This window comes from Carcharodon carcharias, chromosome 10, assembly GCF_017639515.1.
Source record: "Carcharodon carcharias isolate sCarCar2 chromosome 10, sCarCar2.pri, whole genome shotgun sequence".
Lineage (NCBI taxonomy): Eukaryota > Metazoa > Chordata > Chondrichthyes > Lamniformes > Lamnidae > Carcharodon > Carcharodon carcharias.
The window spans coordinates 19,325,916-19,351,508 of record NC_054476.1 but is presented as its reverse complement, the minus strand read 5'-3'; the positions used below and the strand labels follow the sequence as shown (position 1 = coordinate 19,351,508).

The 25,593-nt window shown below is 42.0% G+C and overlaps 1 protein-coding gene and 1 long non-coding RNA gene across 5 annotated transcripts in view; one reads left to right on the top strand and one right to left on the bottom strand.

Moving 5' to 3' along the window:
* prmt3 (protein arginine methyltransferase 3) overlaps nucleotides 1-25,593 on the top strand; it is a 218,450-nt gene that overhangs the window by 2,208 nt on the left and 190,649 nt on the right. Inside the window, exons 2-6 of one of the 2 annotated variants that reach the window (XM_041198076.1) lie at nucleotides 896-1,065; nucleotides 2,777-2,900; nucleotides 20,021-20,103; nucleotides 20,281-20,330; nucleotides 22,390-22,492. In XM_041198076.1, the coding sequence (XP_041054010.1) occupies nucleotides 1,035-1,065; nucleotides 2,777-2,900; nucleotides 20,021-20,103; nucleotides 20,281-20,330; nucleotides 22,390-22,492 (391 nt within the window). In that variant the 5' untranslated portion in view covers nucleotides 896-1,034. The remainder of the gene's footprint in view (nucleotides 1-895; nucleotides 1,066-2,776; nucleotides 2,901-20,020; nucleotides 20,104-20,280; nucleotides 20,331-22,389; nucleotides 22,493-25,593) is intronic. The other variant, XM_041198077.1, reaches the window with a different exon arrangement.
* Nucleotides 1-25,593, bottom strand: part of LOC121283468 — a 90,782-nt gene that overhangs the window by 12,139 nt on the left and 53,050 nt on the right. For all 3 annotated transcript variants that reach the window (XR_005944269.1, XR_005944268.1, XR_005944267.1), the window contains exon 2: nucleotides 23,674-23,813. This is a non-coding gene — a long non-coding RNA (uncharacterized LOC121283468). The remainder of the gene's footprint in view (nucleotides 1-23,673; nucleotides 23,814-25,593) is intronic.

Genomic DNA, 25,593 nt, shown 5'->3' with positions numbered 1-25,593 from the left:
GTCATCAGAAAAGGAAAGAATATTCTAGATGAAAATTTTGCCAGCGCTAATTTCAAGGACATCAGTAACCAATAAGTGTAATATGGCTAATGTGCAATAGAGTTGAAGCAGAGCTGTTGCACAGCAGGGATAAGAAGGGTTGTAAAGGAAGAGTCTATGAGAGCCACGATGAATTCTTGGTTGGCGTAGCACCCAGGACAGAGATAATGCAGTGTGTTGTCTTCTTGTTGCTAAGCTCCTAGTGCAGCTTTACTCATGAAGTCTGTCATAAGTAAAGATTACATTGAGTTATTTTAAATATGTACATTTGTGTAGTTCTATCTGACCCAGCGGGCCATAACCCAAGTTATATTTAGAGAAACAGGATATATTATCTGGCCAACACTGGTTAGTCTAGACTATTAAATTAAACTGGGAGTAGACAAGAGGGCATAAACTCAAACTAGTAAAAAGATTATAAGGTTAGTTGACATTCGGAGAGATTAATAAACACTCTGAATGATCTTCAGAGCAAAGCAGCACCATCATCATTTAAGAAAGGATTAGATGCAATGGCAGGAATGTAGTGTTTCTGTGGATGGCTGTATTAAGAAAGGCTGCATGTCCTCCTCCATCCATAAAGTTACCATGAGAGAGAACTTGGATTGATGTGACACGGCCTCTTGGAGGACTCTCATACCTCTGACCTTTGAGCATCTTGTGGTCTTCCTTGTTACCCTGTCATTGATGTATAATTGATTAAAACCACTCTGCATTGGCACAAATGGGCTGATTATAACCCAGCTCAGCTGGAAAAAATATGGGTGGATGGACAGTTAAAACAGCTCCGGCAGGTTACCCCTTCTGGTTCAGCTGTCAACCCATGAATTGCAACTTTAATGACTTTATTGAGCAGGTGATTGTGACCCCAGTTGGGGAGATGGCTAGGACCTCTCATAAATATGCAGATCTGGCTCCATTGACATCATTGGGACCCAAGTATCATTTTAACCCGCAATCTACTAAGGGAAAGCCTTCCAGGTCAGCGTGGCGGCATGTGGATCCGGGGCCAGAAGAGGGTGAAAGGTAAGTAATTTTACAACTTCGATTGGCAGAGGTATTGCCATGGAGGATGCACCAGTGATGGTGACTGACAGCTGTCAAGCAATGTTGGAAATTTAAACCAGGCACATTTAAACCAGGCAATGCCTTAATCAATCATGGTCAAGCTGCCTTGTTTAAATTTCAAACAACGCTTGACAGCTAACTGTCAGTCACCATTACTGGTGCACTCTCCATGGCAACACCTGTTACAACTTCATTACAAAAGGACCAGGAGCGCTGGTCACCGATTCCGGCCCCCACCAAGTCTGAACCGGAGTGTTTGCAAGCTTGCCATGCTCTTTGACCCTGACCCGACTCCATCGTTTCTCCACTATAAATGATCGCTTTCTTCCAACTCCATAAAATCTCCACCCCTGCCTCAGTTGGAGAAACAGGAGTAGGCCATTCAAACCCTCAAGTGTGCTCTGCCATTCAGTTGGATCACGGCTGATCTGCACCTCAGCCTCATTTACCAGCCTTTGTTTTACATCCCTTGAAGCCTTTACCATAAGTTTCTCGACCTCAGTTGTGAAAGCTCCAACTGAAGCAGCATCTACAACCTTTTGAGGGAGAGAGTTCCAGATTTTTACTACTCTCTGAAAAGGTGCTTCCTTACTTCATCTGAATGTCCTAGCTTTAATTTATTATGTTTCCTTGTCCTTGATTCCACCACCAGGGAAGATAGTTTCTACATGTCGACCCTGTCAAATCCCTTCAACATTTTTAACACCTTGACCAGGGAACACAAGCCAGCTTCACACAAGCAGCCCACATAATTTAACCTATTAAGCCAACTTATCATTCTGGTGAATATGCACTGCTTGCAAATAAGGCAGATATATTCTTCCCACAGTTGGTCCCCAAAACTGAATGCAATACTTCAAGTGGTGTCTCCATGCGACTAAAGTATCCTCTTTGTATTGCAGCCACCTTTGCGATAGGGTCATTCCAGTAGTCTCCAGCTATTTGTTGCTGAAAGCCTGGTGCTTGCTTTCTCAATCTCCGGACTCGAATATTCCAATGTGCTTCTGACATCTGTATTTTAAGTTCATCCAAGGCTCTGTTGCCCATTTCCTAACCCACAACAAGTTCCCCTCAATCATCACCCCCCTGCTTTCTGGCCAACACTTGCTCTTGGTCCATTAAATTTAAAATAAAAATCTTTAAATTCTCACCTTTGTTTTCAAATCCTGGTTTGGTCTCTCTGCTCGTTATCTCTGTAAGCACCTCAAGCCTTACAAACCACTGAGAATTCTGCATTCTTCCAACTCTGGCCTCTTGTCCACCCTCTACTCCCTTTGCCTCATCATCGTTAGGAGTATTTTTGGCTGACTGGGCCCTAAACCCTGGAATTGTCTACCTAAACCTCTTCACATTCCTCCTGTTTCAGGCTCTCCTTAAAACCCACTCCTTTGACAAGCTTTTAGTCACCCCTCTTAATAGCTCCTTTCTTGGCTCAGTGTCAGTTTTGGGCTGATAATGCTCCAGTGTTATGTCTTATGAAGTTGATCAACATTAAGGTGCTATATAAATGCAAGTTGTAGCTGTATGTCACAACCAGATGGCATGATGTGTTATGCCTGGCTCTTGCAACATGACTACAAAGCCTAGTATTTTTGTGTGTGAGACTTATGCTCTACCTAACTTTTTATTGTCCTTTTGACAGATTTTCTCTTTTTTTTATATATGATAGGCAGAGAAGACATTACTGATGAGATGCCTGAACTGTCAGAGATAGACGATGCGGAATGGTGTGACTGGGATGAAGAAGAGCAGAGCCAGGGACAAGTGCAAATTCGTTGCCTATTTTGTGAGAGGTGCGTTGGCTTTCTGTGTTTAAAATTGCATTGTCACACAAAATTGTATACTCCAAAATGGGTAGAATTCCCCCCCCCCCCCCCGTCGGGTGGGTTGTGTGGGGGTGGGCACGGACCCTATTGGCACCCCCGATCAGGTCTGCACAGGAACCACCCAGCGTGACGCGCACCCGGAAGCGCTGTGTGGTCCCTGTGCGGGCGAGGGACGGGGGTTTCCCTGAGTCGGGAGCATGCTCTTCTGTGCATGCATGCAAAAGAGTGCAGAAATCTCCCTGAGGCACGGAGCTGCACGGAGGTGCAGTTATGCCCTCATGTGAAACGGTCACATGAGCAGGGACGTGTGCATTAATTTCAATAAAAATTTTTGAGAAAATTTAAAATCATTCATGAAACCTCAACCCACCCGTGGATGAGGTTTCATGGAAAATGCGAAGGCCGCCTGGGCTCTTCGCCTGCCCCGCTAACCTTAAGGTTGGATGGACAGCTCCGTTAATTGTTTTAATTGCTAGTTAAGTGGACTTAATAGGCCTTTGAAAGTTTCTGCTGAACTGAAAATCTAAATGACGTCGGGACACATACCCACCATCACCCCGCGTCATTTGACGCCTCAGTGAGCGAGCCTCGCCCCAGCTCGCCAAGCCGAAGATTCTCCTCTATATATTTCAAGGTGGTTGGGTAGTTCAAATGATGTGACACCTTTGCCAAGGCTTTTTTGCCACTTGAGCTTGTCCATTGATGATGGGAGTGAGCTTTTTGTTTTGCCAGTACTTGCTGAACTGTTGGATAAAGCACCAGGCTCCGGTAAGATGTTTTATTGAAAGGATATTTGACATTTTTATTCCTGGGAGAAATAATAGGGAATTGGGTATTCCTCTTAAGCAACAACCATGATGTGTATCATAATGTGGTGGGACACAACTGCATGACAGAAGTCTCTCATGGTGAAATCTAAACCATGCCTAGACACTGAATGGAGGCCACATGCCTCTTCATGGCAAAGAAGAGAGTAATGCCAGAGGAAAAGTTCTAGTCTGGTGTTTTTTTCCCAGAGGTTGGTTCAGGAGTTGCATAATCAAAAGTCTAGGGGGTGAGGTCAAGTGTTCCTTTCCTTCTTAGAAACAGTTGATACAATCTCCCAGAGGAGAGTTCCTCGTCCCTGAAAAATGAGAGAATTTGTAGGCATGTAGTGGGACAAGTGTTCAAGCCTTTTAGCAATCAGGTTTTACCTCTAAGATCCCTGAGCATTATCCTAGAGCAGGCAGCTCCAGCACATTGGTAATCTAGTTCAAGGGCTGCAACTGCGATCCATAATTGCCCAGATCTTCCGTTCTCCAGAGGGTGGTACCTGGGCTTACCCTGGAAGGTACGCTGGGGGAAACCCCCCCAGAGGTCCCCACGCAATGACTGCATGGAAATTGCCCGGGAAGTTTCAACTTCCGATGGGCAATTGCCCTGTGTCTGGATCCCTCCAAGCAGCGATTTAAATCGGAGACTTTGGATGGTTCCGAAACTCTTAGCAGGACGGTCGCCCTGGGAAAGTCTAATGCCTGGGTATCTGTGGTACTGAGCCGCGCCCCCACCCCACCCCCCTCAACTTACCACCCGACTACCCTCCCCAAACCCCGAGCACCTGACACCGACCACCCCAGCCCCCACCCCTGGAACACCCCCACACTCTGAATACCCCCCCCCCCACCCCGGCCAGACCCTGACCACCCCTCACCTGCGACTAATCAGCCCCCCAGACACCTGAACCCCCACCACAACCCCCTACTCCCAACTATACCCCCAACCATTCAAAAACCCCTAACCACAAGACAACCCCCCATCCCAACCGACCACCTGACCACCCCACCTGACTACCATGCATTGAACGGCGTAAATTGCTGTATTTGCACAAACGATACAAACTGAACTTTTCACAAATATTTAGGGCTAGTAATTGCAAAGATAAGTATTCTTTTCATGATGGGGCAAACAAAGCAAGGGAATACTCAATCTTTGGGAAGCTATTGAGAGGGGTTGAGTAAGTGAGAGACCTTGGAGTGCATGTCCACAACTCCTTGAAGGTGGCAGGACATGTGGACAAGATGGTTAAGAAAGCATATGGAACGTTTTCCTTTATTGGGCGAGATATTGAATACAAAAGCAGGGATGTAATGATGCAACTGTATAAAATATTGGTTAGGCCACAGCTGGAATTTTGTGTACAGTTCTGGTCACCACATTACAGGAAGGACATAACTGCACTGGAGAGAGTACAGAGGAGATTTACAAAATGTTGCCAGGGCTTGAAAATTGCAACAGTGGGAGAGATTGGTTAGGTTGGGGTTGTTTTTCATAGAACAGAGGAGGCTAAGGGGTGACCTAATTGAGGTGTACAAAATTATGAGGGGCCTAGATAGGGTAGGCAGGAAAGACTTGTTTCCCCCTTGCTGAGGGGTCAGTTACCAGGGGGCATAGATTAGGGTGATTGGTAGAAGAATTAGAGGGGACATGAGGAAAACCTTTTCACCCAGAGGGTGGTGAGCATCTGGAATTCACTGCCTAAGTTGGTGGTTGAGGCTGAAACCCTCAGCTCATTTAGAAGGTACCTGGATCTGCATCCAAGTGCTGTAACCTGCAAGGCTACGGACCAGGTGCTGGATTAAAATGAGCAGTTTGTTTCTTTTTTTGGCTGCGCATGATGGGCTGAATGGCCTCTTTTTGCACTGTAACCTTTCTCTGGTTTCTATGGTAAAAAGTGTTAATAGCTGCCAATCAACCTCTGGCACTGAAAATTAATTATTCCATGTGTGGAGTTGCATTCCTTCAAATTGTGAATTATTTAGCAGATTTTAAAAATGCCAAAATTAAATTTAAAGAATCTTCCTTTTCTTCTTGTTTTTTTTTTCTTCTTTTTCAACCAAATCTTTCTTTTCCACTCTTTTAATTCTCCCCTAGGGCTCACTGGTTAAGGAGATGCACAGTTGTTTTCCCAGTGCACTCAGAATGGTTTTACGCGCTGCACTGTTCTCACAGCTGCTTTGTGGGAAAGAACATTTTGAGTGGAAGGGTATGGAGCAATGCTCCCTCTAATTTTTTCCCGTCCACGTGCAGAGTGAATTTTTGTTGTGTGCACTAACGTCAATATAAAAGAGCAGGGGTAGGGGTTTGCCTGCAGACTTGTCAGAGTGGCAGGGGTTGGGGTGTAGTCGGGGGGGGGGGGCAGTCTGAGAGTGGGGAGAGGGGTTGGGGTGCAGACTTATGAATGCAAGGAGAGAAAGAACACATGCCAGTTTTGTCCAAGGCAGCATGGTGTCCCAAGAAGTTTGAAATTTTAAATCACTTAACCCCTTATTAAAAGCACAACTGTAAAAACGTAACTTCAATTTCAAAGTACAAGAAGATAATAAAAAAAAATCAATACAGTTGTTACTGCTCATTTAATATTTTATAATGGACAAAAATACATATTTCCATATTGAAAGCTGCTGAATTAAAAATCTAATCCAGTAGGTGAATTCAATCTCAGATCTAAACATCCCAGTCAATTGAACTACAGTATATCATTTGTTGGTATTTGTCATCAAATCAGATAATGCTTAGTGGATTAGGATACATTTTAAATAGCAGGACCTGGACATTTAATTATACCTACAGTAGTACATGTATTACAACCACGACCACTGTCATCTAGAAGGACAAGGGCAGCAGACACATGGGAACACCACCACTGGAAGTTCCCCTCCAAGCCGCTCACCATCCTGACTCGGAAACAGTTCCTTCACTGTAGCTGGGTCAAAACCTTGGAACTCCTTCCCTATCGGCACTGAGGGTGTACACCTACACAACATGGACTGCAGCAGTTCAGAAAGGCAGCTCACCACCACCTTTTCAAGGGCAATTAAGGATGAGCAATAAATGCTGGCCTAGCCAGCGATGCCCACATCCCGTGAATGAATAAATAAAAAGCTGCCTTATGCTATGTGGTATCTAGCCTTGCTCTGATCTGTAAGTACTTCATTTCTACAAAATCAGTAACTTTCGCCAACATATAAAGTCTGGTGTTTTGTGTGATATTTGCATGTTCAAGTTGATAGGAATTCTACATAGATTCTAATGCAGTGTTATTGAAACATAGGGTAACTGCATAATTTATGCAAGCCAAGAGATACACTCTCAGGTTACAAAAGACATTGCTTCCTGACAGGGAGTCTGCCACCCATGGTCAAAGAGAAAGAGATATAAATAAGCCAAAATACAATTAATATTTCTGTAACCAGTGCTAAACACACAAATGGTTAAAGGTGGCGGAAGAGGATGGGGGGATTCTGTTTAGACAATCAATATTCGATAAACACAGTCTTAAACCTCAGATTTATTCTTCAGCATTATCTTACTGGCTCTGGAAAGGCTTCTCAAATGTAGAATTGTTCTGAGATTTTGCAGGGCAGTACCAAATCAAGTTTAGCTGTCATACATGAGGAAGGTCAAGCTCCAGATATTTCAGCAAGAATTGAATTGTTCTCTTCTACTTGGATATCCATATTTCACACATTTAGAATTTCAATGTTACGTTGAAGGTAAAGGTTTGTGTTAAGAAATGTTCATTTTCTGTACAACCTTGATGCATAATGACATGTAAACCAATGGTTTACGTCCAATGGGACATGACCCTAGATTTAAGCGCAAAATAAATTTGAATATTGCTAATTTTATTGCTACAAGCAGAATAAAAAGGCAAACTGTTTGCCTTAAATAATATGCCAACTATGATCTGTAATCCCTTTTAAGGTTTTTCAAAGCTAATGCATGTCTCTAAGCAAGCAACAATTCTATCAGGCTCAAGAAGCAAAGTCTCTTCAGTCAGACAGAAACATCCAATATGGAAGCTGACAAGCCTGTGAAGCCAATTTGCACGTCCTGAATGCCAAATATGTGAGGAAGCTCAGAACTGTGCAATTAGTTCGTTTCAACTATTTTTTAAAGAAATGTGCAGAAACCTGTTGCCAAGAATGCAAATTTCATTGAATAAAATGCATCAGTTTCCAAAAGTATCCTACCACAGAAAGAAGGCAACCATTCCGAAACACAGAAGTTACTGTACAAGAAATGACAAGCAACCCTTTAATGTATTCCACAGCAAACTGGCCGCCAGCCCTGGCTGAGCATGTTGTTGTCCCCCACCCCACCGAACATCTGACTCCAGCAGGGAGAGTTTAAACTCACCCCCCCTTCTCCGGCCACACTTCATCCTCCCGCCTCTTTGCCCAGCTTGAGTGCAACAGACAAGCTGCTCCCCTCTGCCTCTCTCAGCTTCTGCAAGCTCTGTGCCTTCTTCAGGTGGACATGTTGTTTTGGGGGAATTGGGGGGCGCGGGGGATGTTCGACTGTGTCACCGTACTCAGTCATAATGTGGTATCCCTCCAAGCGGTGTGGATGCAGAGGAAAAGAAATGCATGCATCAGTGGGTGGAGTGGCTAAGGTTGTGCGTTGCTATAATAATTAAGTGCATGACACTTAATGGAATGTTACATGGCCACACAGGCACACAGTTTAGACGGAACTGGGTGCAGAGGCAAGTCTAACTCACAGCAAAGATGCTGTCAGATGTCCCGCTGTAGCAAAATCTAGCCCTGTGTCTTCATAACTCCTCAGTCAAATTATGTTTGCCGAGCCGACAGCACAGGTCCATCTGAAAGATGGAGGGAGGCACGCTATTTATCTCTCATTTGAAAGTTTTTGGCTACAACATGTCTGCGGATGAAAAAGAGGCTACCATTTGCAGAGCCCACAGATTTACCAAGACTTAAAATGTATTTCTCTTTGGAGATTCTGGATTTTAGCTGTCAGCTTTCCAAATATATTTCAAGAATCTGACTGATCATGGAACAGCTAGAGAATGACATACCAAATAGGAACTGATAATAATTCCAAGGGAAAAGAATGAATTGTGTGTTGACTAGTATTGGCACTGTCAACATGATGGACAGTGGCACCGGACCCAAGACCTAGGGTTAGCATACTTCTGTTATTGCTTAAAGCAGAATAATTATGCATGAAGAAGGTAATTTAGTTCATACATCTGGAAAACATCCTCTGCTTTCAGAGAAGCATGCAATTGTTTCTTAAACGATTCCTTGTCTTTTTCCTCCACTACTCAGTCTAGAATTTTATCCCACACGTTATTCAATCGCCCTTTATTTCTGTTGTCATGCCAAGTTAAGGCATGTCCTGCCCTTAACTGTTAAAATATGAACTGTAATCAGGGTGGAATCTTCTGGAGCTGACTTTTATTTGAAAAATGGTCATTAAACTACTGCAAAAGATGGCCACCGAGAGTCACTTGACTTGGTCTGTGGATTCAAACTACTACACTTTCTTGAAAGGACAAAACCACACATCCCAGACTAAGAAGTTTCATTACTTACCTCCTGAAACCATCCAAAAGGTGTTTCCTGACTTGAATTGGCCTTTCTGAAATGAAGACGGTGATTATCTCAAAGCCCCCAGGTTGAATGTCTCCAAACAGTAGCCCAGGGTGTTGTGGCTAAGCCACTGAAACACAGCATCATATTTGGAAAAGGGGACTGAGAAACCACATAATAAGGCAGCCATGTTGGTCTCCCTTTTAATCTTTAAGTGCTGTCTGCAAGACACAACAACTACAAAAAAAAAAAACAGCAGCAGCAGAGAAGGCAGCAACATCTATGTCTTAACATTGGAGATTTCAGCATCGCAAGGTTTCCAAGCCTGTTCCTTTTCAAGTTCATCAGGACAGAAAACCAGCCTCCTGTAACAATACTACAAGTAACTAACCTGCAGAAATCCCATCTATTCGAGAGAATGCTGCAACATCTCTGCTACTGGACTTCAGTTATTTAATTCATCTAACTACACTTCAGAAGTGAGAAACTAGGCCTGCACTATTTGTTCTCCAGAACAAGCCAATCGAGTGAATTACGAACTATTCTCTTGCTAAGAGTTGTAAAAGTGCACTATTCTATTTAACTGTATTTTCCTCAAGTCTGTGTAGGTGAATGAGTGACATAGTGTTAGATTTTCAGGGCGAATGTGTAAATGAATTATCCTCTCTACTTAAACTCATGTGAAGCTTTCTGCTGGTTATAAATTGTTTGCACAGCCTGGGGTTAAGAAACACATATCTCTTCCTTCTCATAAAACATACTGATTATGGACAATTGGGGAAGGGAACAGGAGTTTCAGTTTTCTCTCATTCCCTCTCCCTAACGTTATGAAGAATTTTCTTAATTGTCCAAAAATCACCTGTTACTAATTTAAGCCCAAGTTCCCTTTGTACACTTACTTTTACTTTCTTCATTCTCTTCACATATTGGTAAATATCTATGGGTACCTCTCAGATGTCTCCCTGCTAGATTTAAAGTGTCTCCAATCGTCCATCAAAACTCAGGCCCCAACACTAGTGATCAGCCTTATGAACCTCTGGTACTTGAATCTCTGCCTTGTTTCTTGTCAACTATAGCTGGTTGTGGTATACAAGGAGTAATCTGATACCAAGTTTGCTGTGTACCTAGTCTGACTGTTTTGTTGACTGCTGTTCTGTACTGTTTAGATATGTTTAGCATTGAGTCAACCAAGATCCCCAGTGTGTCTCGACTTCACCTTTAGCTGATTTTGGCACCAATTTTAATAGGAGTACCTATTTTAATTATTTTATCTGCCCACTTACAGATTCTATCAAAGACATCTTGCAATTTCTGAGCTGGTCCTTCTAATTCCACTGTCCCTCCCCGTTTGGTATCATCTGCAAATTTAACCACTTAGCATTAACCACGTAGTTTCTGAATCCAGGTAATTCATGTAAACTGCAAATAATAGTACTTCCAAATTATGAACACTGAGGCCACCCTATTCAATTCACCCTGTCCCTTTCCCCCGTCAAAGCCTAGAAGTCAAGATACAAGTTGAGGAGATAAGTCAGGGTGGATCTCCTCTTCGCTTCTGATTCCATGTTGACTGTTACTAGGTTATTGTTGTACAGATGATCCTTAAGTTTATTCCTGACCATCCTTTTATTATTTTACATAGAATGGAAGTAAGACTAATTGTATTACATGACAAAATGTGTACAGTTTTGGGCTGCTTGTCTAAGGAAGGATATACCAGCCTTGGAAGGTACATAAGAGTATAATAAGAACATATAAAGTAGGAGCAGGTGTAGGCCTTAAGATCTCTCAAGTCTGCTCTCCCATTCAATAAGATCATAAAAGCAAAAAACTGCGGATGCTGGAAATCCAAAACAAAAACAAAAATACCTGGAAAAACTCAACAGGTCTGACAGCATCTGCGGAGAGGAATACAGTTAACGTTTCGACTCCGAATGACTCTTACGAAGGACTCGAAATGTTACTGTATTCCTCTCCGCAGATGCTGTCAGACATTCAATAAGATCATGGCTGTTTGATGCTGGCCGCAACCCCACTTTCCCACCTGTTCCCCAGACCCCTTGATTCCCTATTCTTGTTGAAGATGGTTATTACCCCGGTACTTGAGTGGAGTGACTGTTACTTGTCACTTATACTTACAAGCCTGAATGGGTGTCTGGGTCTTGCTGCATGTGGACACAGATTGCTTCATTATAGCAACAGTTGTAAGAGATGGCAGGGCAGGTGATGTGTTGTGATTGCAGGATGTGGGAGCCTCTGGAAACTGGTGTGATCCAGGACAAACACACCTGCAGTAAGTGTTTGCGGCTGCAGGAACTTTGGCCCTGAGTTAGTGAGCTGGAGGCCAAGCTGCAGACCATGCGGCTTATCAGGGAGGGGGAAGGTTACCTGGACACTTTATTCCAGGAGGCACTCGCACCCCTTAGGATGGTGTCTTCTGATTTGGTCAGTGATCAGGGACAGGAGGGTGTGACTTCAAGTGAGGTAGCTAAGGGGACCCAGAGGGCAGGAGTGTAGGAGCCTCAGCCCTTGCAATTGTCCAACAAGTTTGAGGTTTTTTCAGCTTGTTTGGATGAGAGTCAGGACTGCAGGGTGGATGAGCTAACTGGCCATGGCACTGTGGTATAGCAAGACATTCCAGTGGGGGGAGTTACAAGGAATGTAGTGGTAGTAGGGGACAGTATAGTCAGAGGGATTGACACTGTTCTCTGCAGCAAAGGGCGTGAGTCCAAATGGCTGTGTTGCCTGCCCCGTGTCAGGGTTCAGGACATCTGCTTGGGGCTGGAGAGGAACTTGCAGTGGGAAGGGGAGGACCCAGTCATCGTGGTCCATGCTGGTGCCAATGACGTAGACAGGACAAAGTAGGCTCTGCATAGTCAGTTTGAGGAGCTCGGCACCAAATTAAAAAGCAGAACCTCAAAGATCATAATCTCTGGATTATTACCTGAGGCATGTGCAAATTGGCATAGGACAAATCAGGTTAGGGAGATTAATGCATGGCTCAAAGCCTGATGTGGGAGAAGTGGGTTCCAGTTTGTGGGACACTGGCACCAATACTGGGGAAAGTGGGATCAGTGCTGTTGGGACAGTCTACACCTGAATTGTTCTGGGACCACTGTTCTTACAAGCTGCAAAACTAGGGAAATAGAGTGGGTTTTAAACTCAGCAGTGGGGGCAAGGGTACAACTTTGGTAAGGTGTGGTAAATCAAAGAGCAGAGACAAGGCAAAAGAGAAAGGTATTATGGGAAATGAAAAACAGACTGACAGGAAGGGATAGAGAGTACCAACCTAACAGTCAATCAACAAATGAGACTAGAGGTTATAAAAAGAATAAAAGGGTAAAACTAAAGGCTCTGTATCTGAATACTCGAAGCATTCGAAACAAAGCAGATGAACTGAGAGCGCACATAGAAATAAATAAGTCCGATTTGATAGCCATTACAGAGACATGGCTGCAGGAGGACATGGATTGGGACCTGAATATTAAAGGGTACAGGACACTTAGGAAGGATGAGAAGCAAGGAAAAGTTGGAGGAGTGGCCCTATTAGTTAATGATGGTATTAGCATAATAGAGATGAATGACCTAATTTCAGGAAACCAGGATGTGGAAACGGTTTGGGTAGAGATGAGAAATGGAAAAGGCAAGAAGTCACTTTTGGGAGTCGTTGACAGGCCCCCTGATAGTAACTACATGGTGAGTGGAACGTAAAGGAAGAAATAGAGAGCTTATCAGAAAGGCATGGCGATAATCATGGGAGGTTTTAATCTACATATAGACTGGAAAAATCAGATGAGCAAAGGTAGCTTAGACGAGGAGTTCATTGAATGTTTCCGGGATCGCTTCTTAGAACTGCATGTCCTGGAGCCAACCAGAGAGCAGGCTGTACTAGACAATGAGTTGGGATTAATTAATGACCTCATTGTGAATACGCCCCTGGTAGCAGTAACCATATTATGCCTGAATTTTACATTTAGTTGAGGCAGAGAGGAGTGGGTCTGAGGTTATGTTTTTAAACTTAAAAAAGGGCAATTATGAGGGCATGAAAGCAGAGCTGGCTGAAGTGAATTGGCAAATTAGGTTAATGGATAGGTCAATAGAGATGCAGCAGCAAACATTTCCGGGTATATTTCAGAATACACAGATACATTCCAATGAGTAAGAAAATGTCCAAGGGACGGACACACCACCCGGGGTTAACTAGAAAGGTTAGAGATAGTCTCAAACTTAAAGAAAAAGCATATAATTGTGCAAAGATAGGTGGAAGGCCAGAAGATTGGACAGAATATAAGGAACAGCAAAGGATAACTAAAAGATTAATAAGGAGGAAAAAATTAGAGCATGTGAGAACGCCAGCCAGAAACATAAAAACAGATAGTAAGAGTTAGTAATGAGTTAAAAAAGTGAGCATTGGCCCTATAGAAAATGAGTTTGGAGAATTGATAATGTAAAACAAGGAAATGACAAATGAATTGAATAGGTATTTTGCTTCAGCTTTCACTGTAGAGGATACAAGTAACATCCCAGAAGCAGCTATAAATCAGGAAATGGAAGGGAGGGAGGAACTCAGGAAAATTACAATCACCAAGGAAGTGGTACAGAGTAAATTGTTGGAGCTGCAGGTTGACAAGTGCCTGGATCCTAATGGACCTCATCCTAAGGTCTTAAAAGAAGTGGCTAGTGAGATAGTTGATGCATTGGTTTTAATTTATGAAACTCCTTAGATTCAGGGAAGGCTCCATTAGATTGGAAGACAGCAAATGTAACTCCATTATTCAAAGAGAGAGGGAGACAGAAAGCAGGAAACTACAGGTCAGTTAGCTTAACATCTGTCATAGAGAAATGTTCGAAGCTATTATTAAAGAAGCTATAGCAGGGCACTCGGATGTGTTCAAAGTAATTAGGCCGAGTCAACATGGTTTTGTGAAAGGGAAATCATGTTTAACCAACCTATTGGAGTTCTTTGAGGGAGTAAAGTGCTGTGGATAAAGGGGAACCAGTGGATGTACTGTGCTTAGATTTCCAGAAAGCATTTGATAAGGTGCCATGTCAAAGGTTATTGCGGAAAATAAAAGCTCATGGTATAGGGGGTGCATATTGGCATGGATAGAAGATTGGCTGGCTAACAGGAAACGGAGACTAGGCTTAAATGGGTCTTTTTCAGGTTGGCAAGATGTAATGAATGGTGTGCCACAGGGATCAGTGCTGAGACCTCAACTGTTTACAATTTATATAAATGACTTGGATGAAGAGATTGAAGGGATTGTTGCCAAATTTGCTGATGACACAAAGAAAGGTAGGAAAGTAATTTGTGAAGATGACCTAAGGAGGTTACAAAGTGACATAGATAAATTAAGTGATTAGACAAAGATCTGGCAAATGGAATATAATGTGGGAAAATGTGAAATTGTCCATTTTGGCAGGAAGAGTAAAAGGGAGGCATATTATCTAAATAGTGAGAGGTTACAGAGCTCTGAGATACAGAGGGATCTGGGTGTCTTAGTGCATGAATTGTAAAAGGCTAGTATGCAGGTACAGCAAGTAATTAGGAAAGCTAATGGAATGTTACTATTTATTGCGAGGGGAATTGAATACCCCAAAAGTAGGGAGCTTATGCTTCAGTTATGCAGGGCAGTAGTGAGACCACATTTGAAGTACTGTGTACAGTATTCATCCTTATTTTAGGAAGGATGTTAATGCATTGGAAGCAGTTAAGAGAAGGTTTCCCAGACTAATACCTGGAATGGGCGGGTTGTCTTATGAGGAAAGGTTGGACAGGCTAGGTTTGTATCTGCTGGAGTTTAGAAGCGTAAGAGGTGACTTGATTGAAACATATAAGATCCTGAGGGGTCTTGACAGGATGGATGTGGAGAAGCTGTTTCCTCTTGTGGGAGCATCTAGAACTAGGGGTCACTGTTTAAAAATAAGGGATCGCCCATTTAAAACAGTGATGAGGCAACATTTTTTCTCTGAGGGTCGTGAGCCTTTGGAACTCTCTTCCTGAAAAGGTGGTGGAAGCAGAATCTTTGAATATTTTTAAGGCAGAGGTGGATAGATTCTTGGTAAGCAAGGGGGTGATAGGTTATCGGGGTTAGGTGGGATGCAGTTTTGAGGTTACTATCAGATCAGCCATGATCTTATTGAATGGCGGAGCAGGCTGAAGGGACCAAATGGCCTACTCATGCTCCTTGTTCATATGTTTGTAAATGGAACTAAACTCTGCAATCAGCAGTTAACATTTGCACTTCTGACCTTGTGATGGAGGAAATATCATTGATGAAACAACTGAAGATGGTTCGGCTGAGAGCATTGTGTAGTGCAGGAAAGATTCACGAGAATACTTCCAGGGCTGAGGAACTTCAGTTGTGGAGGTAGATTGGAGAAGTTGGGACTGTTTTCCTTGGAGAACAGAAGGCCGAGAGATATTCAAAATCATGAGGGGCCTGGACGGAGCGGATGGTTGGAAACTATTCCCACACGTGAAAGGATTGCGATTGAGAGGGCACAGATATAAAGTAATTGATAAAAGAAGCAAAAGCGACCTTTTTCCTGCAGTGAGTGGTTGGGGTCTGGAATGCACTGTTATTTGAAAAAGAAAAATGTGCATGATTATGGGGAGAAAGTGGGGCAATGTCACTCAGTGAATTGTTCATTCAGAGAGTAGGTGCAGACACCACAGGCTGAATAGCCTCCTTTTGCGCTGTAACAATTCTGTGATGTAGGGAGCACAACAAACTTCACTCGGCTGATTCCTGGGATGAGGGGTTTGTCTAATGAGGAGAGATTGAGTAGACGAGGCTTATATTCCCTCAAGTTTAGAAGAATGAGAGGTGATCTCTTTGAAACATATAACATTCTTAAGGGGTTTGATAGGGCACATGCCGGTTGGGAAAGTCTAGAACTTGGGTGACAGTCTCAGAATGAGGGGTTAGCCATGGAGTACTGCAATGGGAGAAATTTCTTCACTCAAAGTGTTATTGGATCTTGGAATTCTTTATGCCTGAGGGGCATTGAATACTCAGTTGTTGGATATATCCAAGACAGAGATCGATAGATTTTTAGATATTAAGAGAATTAGGAAATCTGGGGATAGTGCAAGAAGGTGGAGTTGAAATAGAAGATCAGCCACAGTCGTATTGAATGGTAGAGCAGTCTCAAAGAGCCAAATGGCCTACTCCTGCTCCTCCTCTTTATGCTCCTATTAGGATGGTAGATCACAAACTAGGTGTTTATTTTGTACCATTGTTATTTATTTGTCTAGCAATTCTTAATGTTTCTGTGGTATTGGCCTGTGTCTGTTGTTTTGCCCTTTTTGACTAAAGGCACCATGTAGGCAAGGTTCCAATCTATCAGTGCTTCAGTTTTTGACTCCATCATGATTATTGTTAGTCCTTAGTTCTGTCAGCACTCTGGGATAAATACTGTTGGTTCTCCAGGGATTTATTTGTATTGAGTCCTTTTAGCTTTTGTAGAACTTTCAACCAATTTATATCAAAGTCAGTGATTTTGTTCGGGATACCTTTGTTTGTAGAGGGCAGTGTGTACCGTTTACAAGATGCACTTCAGAGGCTCACCAAAGTGCCTCCTGCAGCACTTTCCTAAGCAGCAAGGGCATGGGAAGACTGCAATCTTCAAGTTCCCTTCCCAGGGTACACACCATCCTGAGGTCAAAATATATCATTGTTCCTTCACTGCCGTTGAGTCAAACTCCTGGAACTCCCTCCTTAACAGTACTATAGTGTACCTGCACCACAGAGGCTGCAGTGAATGAGGAAGGCAATTCACCACCAACTCCTCGAGGGCAATTAGGGTGGGCAACAAATGCTGGCCATGCCAGTGATGCCTACATCCCATAAGCAAATGAGGAAACCCCATGCTTAGTCTCCAGTAATCATGTATTACATTTGCTGGTTCCTTTAGCCACTTGGGTATTCAACATTTATATTTGGATGATTGAAATCTCCCATTAAAATAAATATCCTGTCCTCTAATACCCTTATGAAGCACTCTGACCTCCTCAGTAGCATAGTGTTAACTTGGACTTTTTTGCATTCAAGGTGTTTAATCAATATAGTTTATTTTGTAGCTTTCCACCTCCCGTAGACTCAACTTCCTCGGACTCTGATAAGCCTGTAATGCATCGGATCACACCAGCTCGGTCCTGAAAGTTTCAACTAACCCAGCATTCATAGTCTTTTTGGGTAGCGAGTTTCAGCTTTCAGATGTGTTTTATGTGGGAAAAGGTGCTTCATTATTTTGTTCATGAATGGCCCAGCTCTGACTTTAAGGTTGTCTCTTTGCTCCTGATACCCTCCACTCAATGAAATGGTTTCTTTTATCTATCCTTTGAAGCCCTTTTAACATTGCAAAAACGCTGACCAGATCATGCTCAACCTTCTCTACTCAGGGGAATACAATTTTATATAATCTGCCCTCAGAATTTAACACGCTAAGCCTGCTATTATAGGTGAATCTATGCAAGACCTTTTCCGAGGCCAATATATCTCTTCAGGTTCAGTGACCAAAACAGAACACAGTGCTCCAGATGGGGTATAACTGAAGTAAAGCTTAAGAACATAAGAAGGGAAGAAATAGGAGCAGGTGTAGACGATATTGCCCCTTGAGCCTGCTCCACCATTCAATATAATTATGGCTGATCATCAGCCCTAACTCCATTTTCCCATCCACTCCCCATATCCCTTGATATCCTGAGAGACCAAAAACCTGTCTACCCTAGCCTTAAATATATTCTATAATGGAGCATCCACAGCCCTCTAGGGTGTAGAATTCCAAAGATTCACAAGCCTTTGAGTGAAGGAATCTTTCCTCACCTCGGTGCTAAAAGATCAGGCCCTTAACCTGAATCTGTACCCCTGTGTGCTAGATTCCCCAGCTAGCAGAAACAACCTCTCATTGTATACCTTGCCAAGCCCCTTCACAATCTTGTATGTTTCAATGAGATCACCTCTTATTCTTCTGAACTCCGGAGAACACAGGTCCAGTTTACTCAGTCTCTCATCGTAGGACAACACTTCGTCCCAGTCACCAACCTCATGAACTTTTGCTGCTCTGCCTCCAATGCAAGTATATCCTTCTTCAAATATACAGACCAAAACTGTGTATACTACTCCAGGTGTGTTCTCACCAAAGGCCTGTACAATTGCAGCATGACTTCAATATTTTTGTACCATACTCCAATCCCTTTGCAATAGAGGTCAACATGCCATTTATGTTCTTAATTGCTTGCTGTACCAACATGCTACCTTTCTCTGTCCCTTGTATGGCTACACCCAAATTTTTCCAAACACCAACATTTACAAGGTTCACGGCTTTTTAAAAAAAAAAATCTGCATTTCTATTCTTAGCACCAAAGTGAGCAACCTCACATTTACCCATATTTTTGAGTTGAGTCAGGTGAGTGAGGGAGTTTGGTGAGGAGGGGAAGGAGGTACTCCTTTGCTTTTTCTAACTTTTCACCCTGTAGGAATTGGTTCTTGCTCTACTACAAGGGAAAAGGCTAGCCTTTGGTGAGTATCTGGTAAGTGGTTAAGATCGATTCTATCCCTAAGGTATGAAAATAATATATGAACTTGTGGTAAGGTTAATAAATTATATAAAATAGGAAAACAATTAATTCACTGAAATAATTAAGTAGTTAATTAAAACGCTTCAGGGATGGCAGAACAGGTGATGTGTCACAGCTGCAGCATGTGAGAGTTCCTGGATTCCATTGTGATCCAGGGCAAACACATCTTCAGTAAGTGTTTGTGGCTCGAAAAGCTTCGACTCAGAGTTGTTGAGCTGGAAGCTGAGCTGCAGACACTGTGATGCATCAGGGAGGAGGAAGTTACCTGGACACTTTGTAACAGGAGGCAGCCACACCCCTTAGGATAGGGTCTTCTGATTTGGTCAGTAACAGGTGGGTGTGACCGTGAGTGAGGCAGGCAAAGGGACCCAGAGGGCAGGGGTGCGGGAGCCTCAGCCTTTGCAGTTGTTCAACAGGTTTGAGATTCTTTCAGCTTGTTTGGATGAGAGTGGGGGCTGTAGGGTAGTTGAGCTGACTGGCCATGGCACCGTGGTACAGGCAGCCGTTCCAGTTGGGGGAGTGGTAGTAGGGGACAGTATAGTGAGGGGGATTTGCTTTCTGCAGCAATAAGTGAGAGTCCAAAGGCTGTACTGCCTGTCTGGTGCCAGGGTTCGGGACATCAGCTCAGAGCTGGAGAGGAACTTGGAGGGGGAGCATTGCAAGTCACATCTTGTCAGTCAGTAAATATTTCTTCTACTCCTACTCTGTGTCTCCTACCTCTCAACCAATAACCAACTTAATTCTGCGCGGTTTTAGTTTTGCTAAACATCCCTTGTGCATATCCTTGTAAAATATCTTCAGGTTGTTGATGTAGACAACATCCTTACGCACTTCCCCACTAAAACCTCCAGTGACCTCCTAAAAATAATTCAACTAGATTAGTCAAGCCCTTCAAAAATCTATGCTGATCTCTTTTCAATCAGCTTATACTTGACCAAATGCTCAATCCCTCTGCCTAGGAAAGAGGAAATTGGTAAAATAAATATCAGAGAAAAATAATATTTTCCTTGTTGATGAATTCCATGATGAAATGTTAAATGTTGCAGTTAAATGGTCATTAATCTCTACATTTTGAGCTTTAAAGCATGTAGGTAATTGAAATTTTTTTTTTGTTCCCAAAACAGGTTATTCAGTTCAGCCGAAGATACTTTTTCTCATTGTAGAGTAGAGCATCAGTTTGACATTACTCAAATAATCTACAAGCATCGTAAGTCATTCTTCAATCGTAACATTTATATGGATAGTGGTATATTTAGTGTCATCATGCTTTCCTTATTTTAATTTTTTTTGCAAAATAGGTAAACGTGAAATCTATTTATTTTACTCAAATATTTAATTCCTTGTATGTTATGATGGTAACAGGAAATATCTTTTTCTTTTTCAGGTCTCGATTGTTATGGATTCATCAAGCTAGTTAATTTTATTAGAATCACAGTGAGTTTTTATAAGTGTTTGTGAAAATTTGTTTTTGCCTGTTTTTAGAAAAAAAAATCTAATGATTAACTCTTTTTGGACGTTCCCTGTTGTCTGTTCTACAAAGCACATTGAGATATAATCCAAGGAAAATCACAACAGGCAGTACTCACGGCCATTGATTGTTGCAAGTGCTTTCATTGAACATTTTTGTTGTTACAACAGATGGAGGTAGAAAAATGTAAACTGCTGTCTGGGTAATGGGGGCTTGGAACACTTATTTATTTCTACGGACATGGGACCTGTCCTAAAATACCTGCCAACCAGCAAAAATAAATGGGATAGAAGGAATGCAGAGCATAAGAAGCAGAAGGGGCATACATTGAATATGGGAGAATGTGCTTTTAAATGAGTGGCACTCATTTTACTTGGCAATGCAAACAATTTGAAGTCATGGCGGAGGGTCTAGAGGGAATGGATGAGGTATCGTTTTCGGATAAAAGCAGTCTTTTGCTGATTCTCACAGGTACAACCATGGACCAGTGAAATGGTGATATATGTGTAATGAGTTTGCCAAGGAATTACGCACTTGGATCAGGATTTCAATGAACTAGAGTTAAATGTTGGCAGTTTATGTAAATTTGAACTGCAGCTTAATTTTAAGTTCCGATTTGTACTAATCACTCATTAACCCACTCCAAACAAAATCCTACATTTTAAAGAGCGTAACATTTAAATCACTGTGAAATCTGGCAAGAGTAAATTGGCTTTGTTCAGTGCTGACCATTGAGGAACCATGTCAAGGAGAACATTTTACACTTGGATCAGGAATTTTATGCAATAGAAGTGGAATTGTGTGCATGTCATCAAGAGTTCAAACATTGCAAACACCTTCCTCTAAATGCTTAATGTTGTCCAAAAATGTTCAATTGTAAACCTGCACACTAGCAAACAATTCTTTGTAGGAAACATGATTTCATTATAATATGTCTTGATGAATAATGTATGTGTGAAGTTTTGGCTTCTTTACCAAAGGATGGACACACTATCCCTTGAAGGAGTGCAGCGAAGGCTCACTAGACTAGTTTCTGGGTTGAAAAGATTGATTTTATGAGGAGCGATTGATCAGACTAGGCCGATATTCCCTTGAGAGATAATCTATTTGAAACATATAAAATTCTTGAGGGGCTTGATTGGGTGGATGTGGAAAAGTGTTTCCCCTGCCAGCGGAATCTAGAATATAATGTCACACGACCAGAATAAGGGGTCCACCATTTAGGACTGAGATGAGGAAGCATTTCTTCACTTAGAGGGTTGTGAATCTTTGGAATTCTCTACCCCTGGGAGCTGCGGATGTTCAGTTAATGAGTATATTGAATACTGTGGTTGATAGATTTTTGGTTACTAAGGAATATGGGGATAGTGCCAGAAGGTGGAATTGAGGCCATGATTTTATTGAGTGGCAGAGCATGCTTGGGGGGCCATTTGGCTTACTCCTCCTATTTCTTATGTTCTTGTAACTGCCTACTGATCAATCGATCTCTGAAACTTATAGGTAGCTGTTAAATGATATAGGCAAAATTAAAAGCTGCACATCACGGCAGTGAGTCAGATCCAATTTCACAGAACAGAAAGTTAAAACCCAAGAGTAGGCTTAATAAATCTATGCGAATAAAGAGTGTTGGAGCTATTGTAGTCCCAGCCTCTTCAGTTCCCTGGCCAACATTAGTGTGGACACAGGCTTGTATTCTGTCTTGATGACGGCGCATATGGTGAATTCCCAAATTCTGGTTCTCCGAGGAGACTTGGAACATGGAAATAAACCATTTTTTGTGGCCTTGTCCTTTGGATGTGAATGCTGTGATGATAAAACTAAAAAATGGCACTGTTAGGGAAAGTTAGTGAGCAAGGCAGTAAACAGTTTTGAACCAAGTGTGAAATTGGATTGAACTGAGAAAGCATGTAAGTGTTTTTATTGCAGTAAAATCTATTTAAAATGTTACATTCTACTTAATGCAATAAACCAAAGAGAATAATAGTTGATATTAGAATAATAGTTACTGTTTCTTCTTTTACACAGAACCCCTCTGCAGAATCTTTTAAGGCCATATTGGACCAAATCCCTTGGGATAATGAAGAATATATGAAACCACCCTCCACTGATGATCCTTTGCTCCAATTTGGTATCAATCATTTTTATCATCTTCTGTACTGTGAGGAAATTGAATTTAATATTTTGTGCAGCGTCCCAAAAATTACACAAATTCCTTAATTTTTAAAAAGGATCATGCCATTAGTATCCAATTTAAAAATCAATTTGAAATGGGTGGTTTCCACTCATTTCCCTCTTGGAGCTGCCCTGCAAGTCTTGGGGCACCCCCGGTCATGCCCTTGCCTGAGCTCTAAAGCAGCATGTCAGCTGCCATTATGCTGAATTCTAAGAACTAGTCATCAACTTGAATAATAATCCAGAAGTTGGCCGCTGTAGGAGTGGATGTCCACTTGTGAATGCTTGGGAGGGAAAGGAGACACACAGCTAGGCTGTGAGGTGCAGATATGGGCTTGTATCTAGAGGCTATGAGGCCAGAATCAGATTTGATAATTAGAATCATGGAATGATATAGCACAGAAGGAAGTCATTTGGCCTATCAAGTCTGTCTTGGTTATTTGAAAGAACTCTTAATTAGTCCCACTGCTCTGCTTTTTTCCCATAGTCTCTTCAAGTACTTATCCAACTGCTTGTGAAAGTTATTATTGAACGTCCTTCCATCATGCTTTCAGGTAGCGTATTCCAAATCACAGCAACTTGCTGTTCAAAACAAAATTCTCCTCATCTCCCCTCTGGTTCTTTTGTCAATCACTTTAAACCGTGTCCTCTGCTTCCTGACCTTTCTGCCACTAGAAACAATTTCTCCTTATTTACTCTATCAAAACCCTTCATGATTTTGAACACCTCCATAAAATCTCCCCTTAACTACCTCTGCTCTAAGAAGAAAAATCTCAGCATCTCTAGTCTGTTCACGTAACTGAAGTTCTTAATTTCTTGCATCCATCTAGTAAATCTTCTTTTCACTCTCTCCTAGACCTTGACATCTTTCTTTAGGTTTGGTGCTATTAGTATTGGCCACAATTCTCTAGCTGGGACCTTGGCAGTATTTTTATAAAGAGTTAGCATATATTCCTTGCTTTTGTACTCTATGCATCTGTTCATCAAGTCAATGATCCTGTACATCTTCTTAACAGCCATTTCAACTAATTCTGCAACCTTGAAAGACCCTGTGCTCATACACCTCCAGGCCTCTCTGTTCTTGCACCCCTTTTACAGTTATACCACTTAGTTTATATTGTCTCTCCTCATACTTACCAAAATGTATCACTTCACTTTTCATCTGCCATACATCTGTCCAGTTCACCAGTCTGTATTCTCCTGCAGTCTGTTCCTCCTCCCAGTCTACTTCACTTTGTTTCCGAGATTTGTGTCCTTTGCAACTTGAAGTTTCTGCCCTATGTACCAAAGTCCAGGTCATTAATATGTATCAAAAAGAGCAGTGATCCCGAAACTGATGTCTGGGGAGCATCATTGTGTGCTTCCCTCCAACCTGAAAAACAGCAGTTCACCACTACACTTTGCTTTCTGTCATACAGTTAATTTTGTATTCGTGCAGTCACTGCTTTATCAAATACCTTTTGAAAGCTCATGAACCCAGCATCAGCCGCACTGCCCTCATTCCTCTCTGCACTACTTCAATCAAGGTAGTCAAACACTGTTCGCCTTGAGAAGCCCATGCTGCCTTTCATTTATTAACCCTAGATGTAGCCTGGAAAATTGCTAAGGTCCACGAAAAGCAGAGGAGAGAAGTGGAAATTGGAGTAAGGTTTACTTACATTTGCTCTTGATGTTCACTTGTTTGCAGTGAAACAAAGGAGCTTAACAATTTGTATCAGGACTCATATCACTAAAATGTTTATCAGTCTACCTACTGAAAGATCAATGATGTGGGTGTGAGATCACATACAAAGTACACATTGTCAAGCTCTGATCACCTCTTGGTTATGCTGCCATACTGTTTAACACTGGGCAGGCAGTCATGCTCCCGAATATAACAGATTGCTTACACAACAAACTAAAAACTTGTAATAAAAACAGAAAATTCTGGAAACATTCAGTGGGCCAAGCAGCATTAGTCAAGAGAGAAACAAGAACAAACGGGGTCTGATTTTAATTTGCTCAAAATTCATTCACTTGCATTTAGAGGTAAAAGCAGACTCTGTGTTTCAGGCCTACGACCTTTGGTCAGAACTGGACAAAATTTGAGGCACAGCAGATCTCGAGCAAGTACGGAGGCAGGAGGAGAGAGGAAAAATAAAAGGGAAGGTCTGTGATCAGGTGAAAGGCAGGAGACATTAGGTGTCAAAAGGGATGATGGCACAAGGCAAAAAGATGATAGAGGGACAACTAACCAAATCAAAGCATGTAACCGTTTGCGGTTGTGGTCCAGGAGTGTTGTTGGGGCCCTATGAGGTATCCTGAGATGCATTTCACTTGTGTGTTTGCCCTCTTATTGCATTTATCATTGTTGCATAATGTAACAGCACTCCATTTATTATATTGTCATCCCTTGCCTTGAGCCCAAGTATACAGAAAAATGAGAATTTGATATATTTTGCACTAATGCTTCCAAGTACTTCAGTACAATAATCACCACAATTAACATAGAACAGCACATTTTAAGTACTTTCTTAATGACAATATGTAATTTTTACCCCGCAGCTTCACACTGGACAAATGTTTTGGCACATCTAGCTATTACGCTAAATACAATATCATACAGTATATGTGACATGTAAAATTAATTTGTGTAATTGTTAACAATTTCATCAATAATTCTGGCATAATAGATCAATGTTGTACCATTCACAGTGGAATTTGTAATGATTGTGGTTATCAAAGAAATAGAATGAAGGGGTGTGATTGTTCACAATTGCTTCTTTGTAGGAATTGGTTGACCAAGTGCAGGATGAAATACATTGTCTAACTTAAGATACGTATAGGGTGGTTCTAAATCTTTCCATAGCAGTGTCTTTGGGAGCGCCAATAAGTCTCGGATTGTAATATGAGATGTCGAATAGAGAGGATCAGCAGCTACAGGAAATAATGTATACTTTTTTCCTGCTTCTGTTGGGGGATCAAGTACCTGCCATTTGAACCAAAAAGCTACTCCTGAAAATGCAGAAAAGTGCCTATACCAAAATTGCAGATAAATTGTTTTGCACCTCTTTTGGG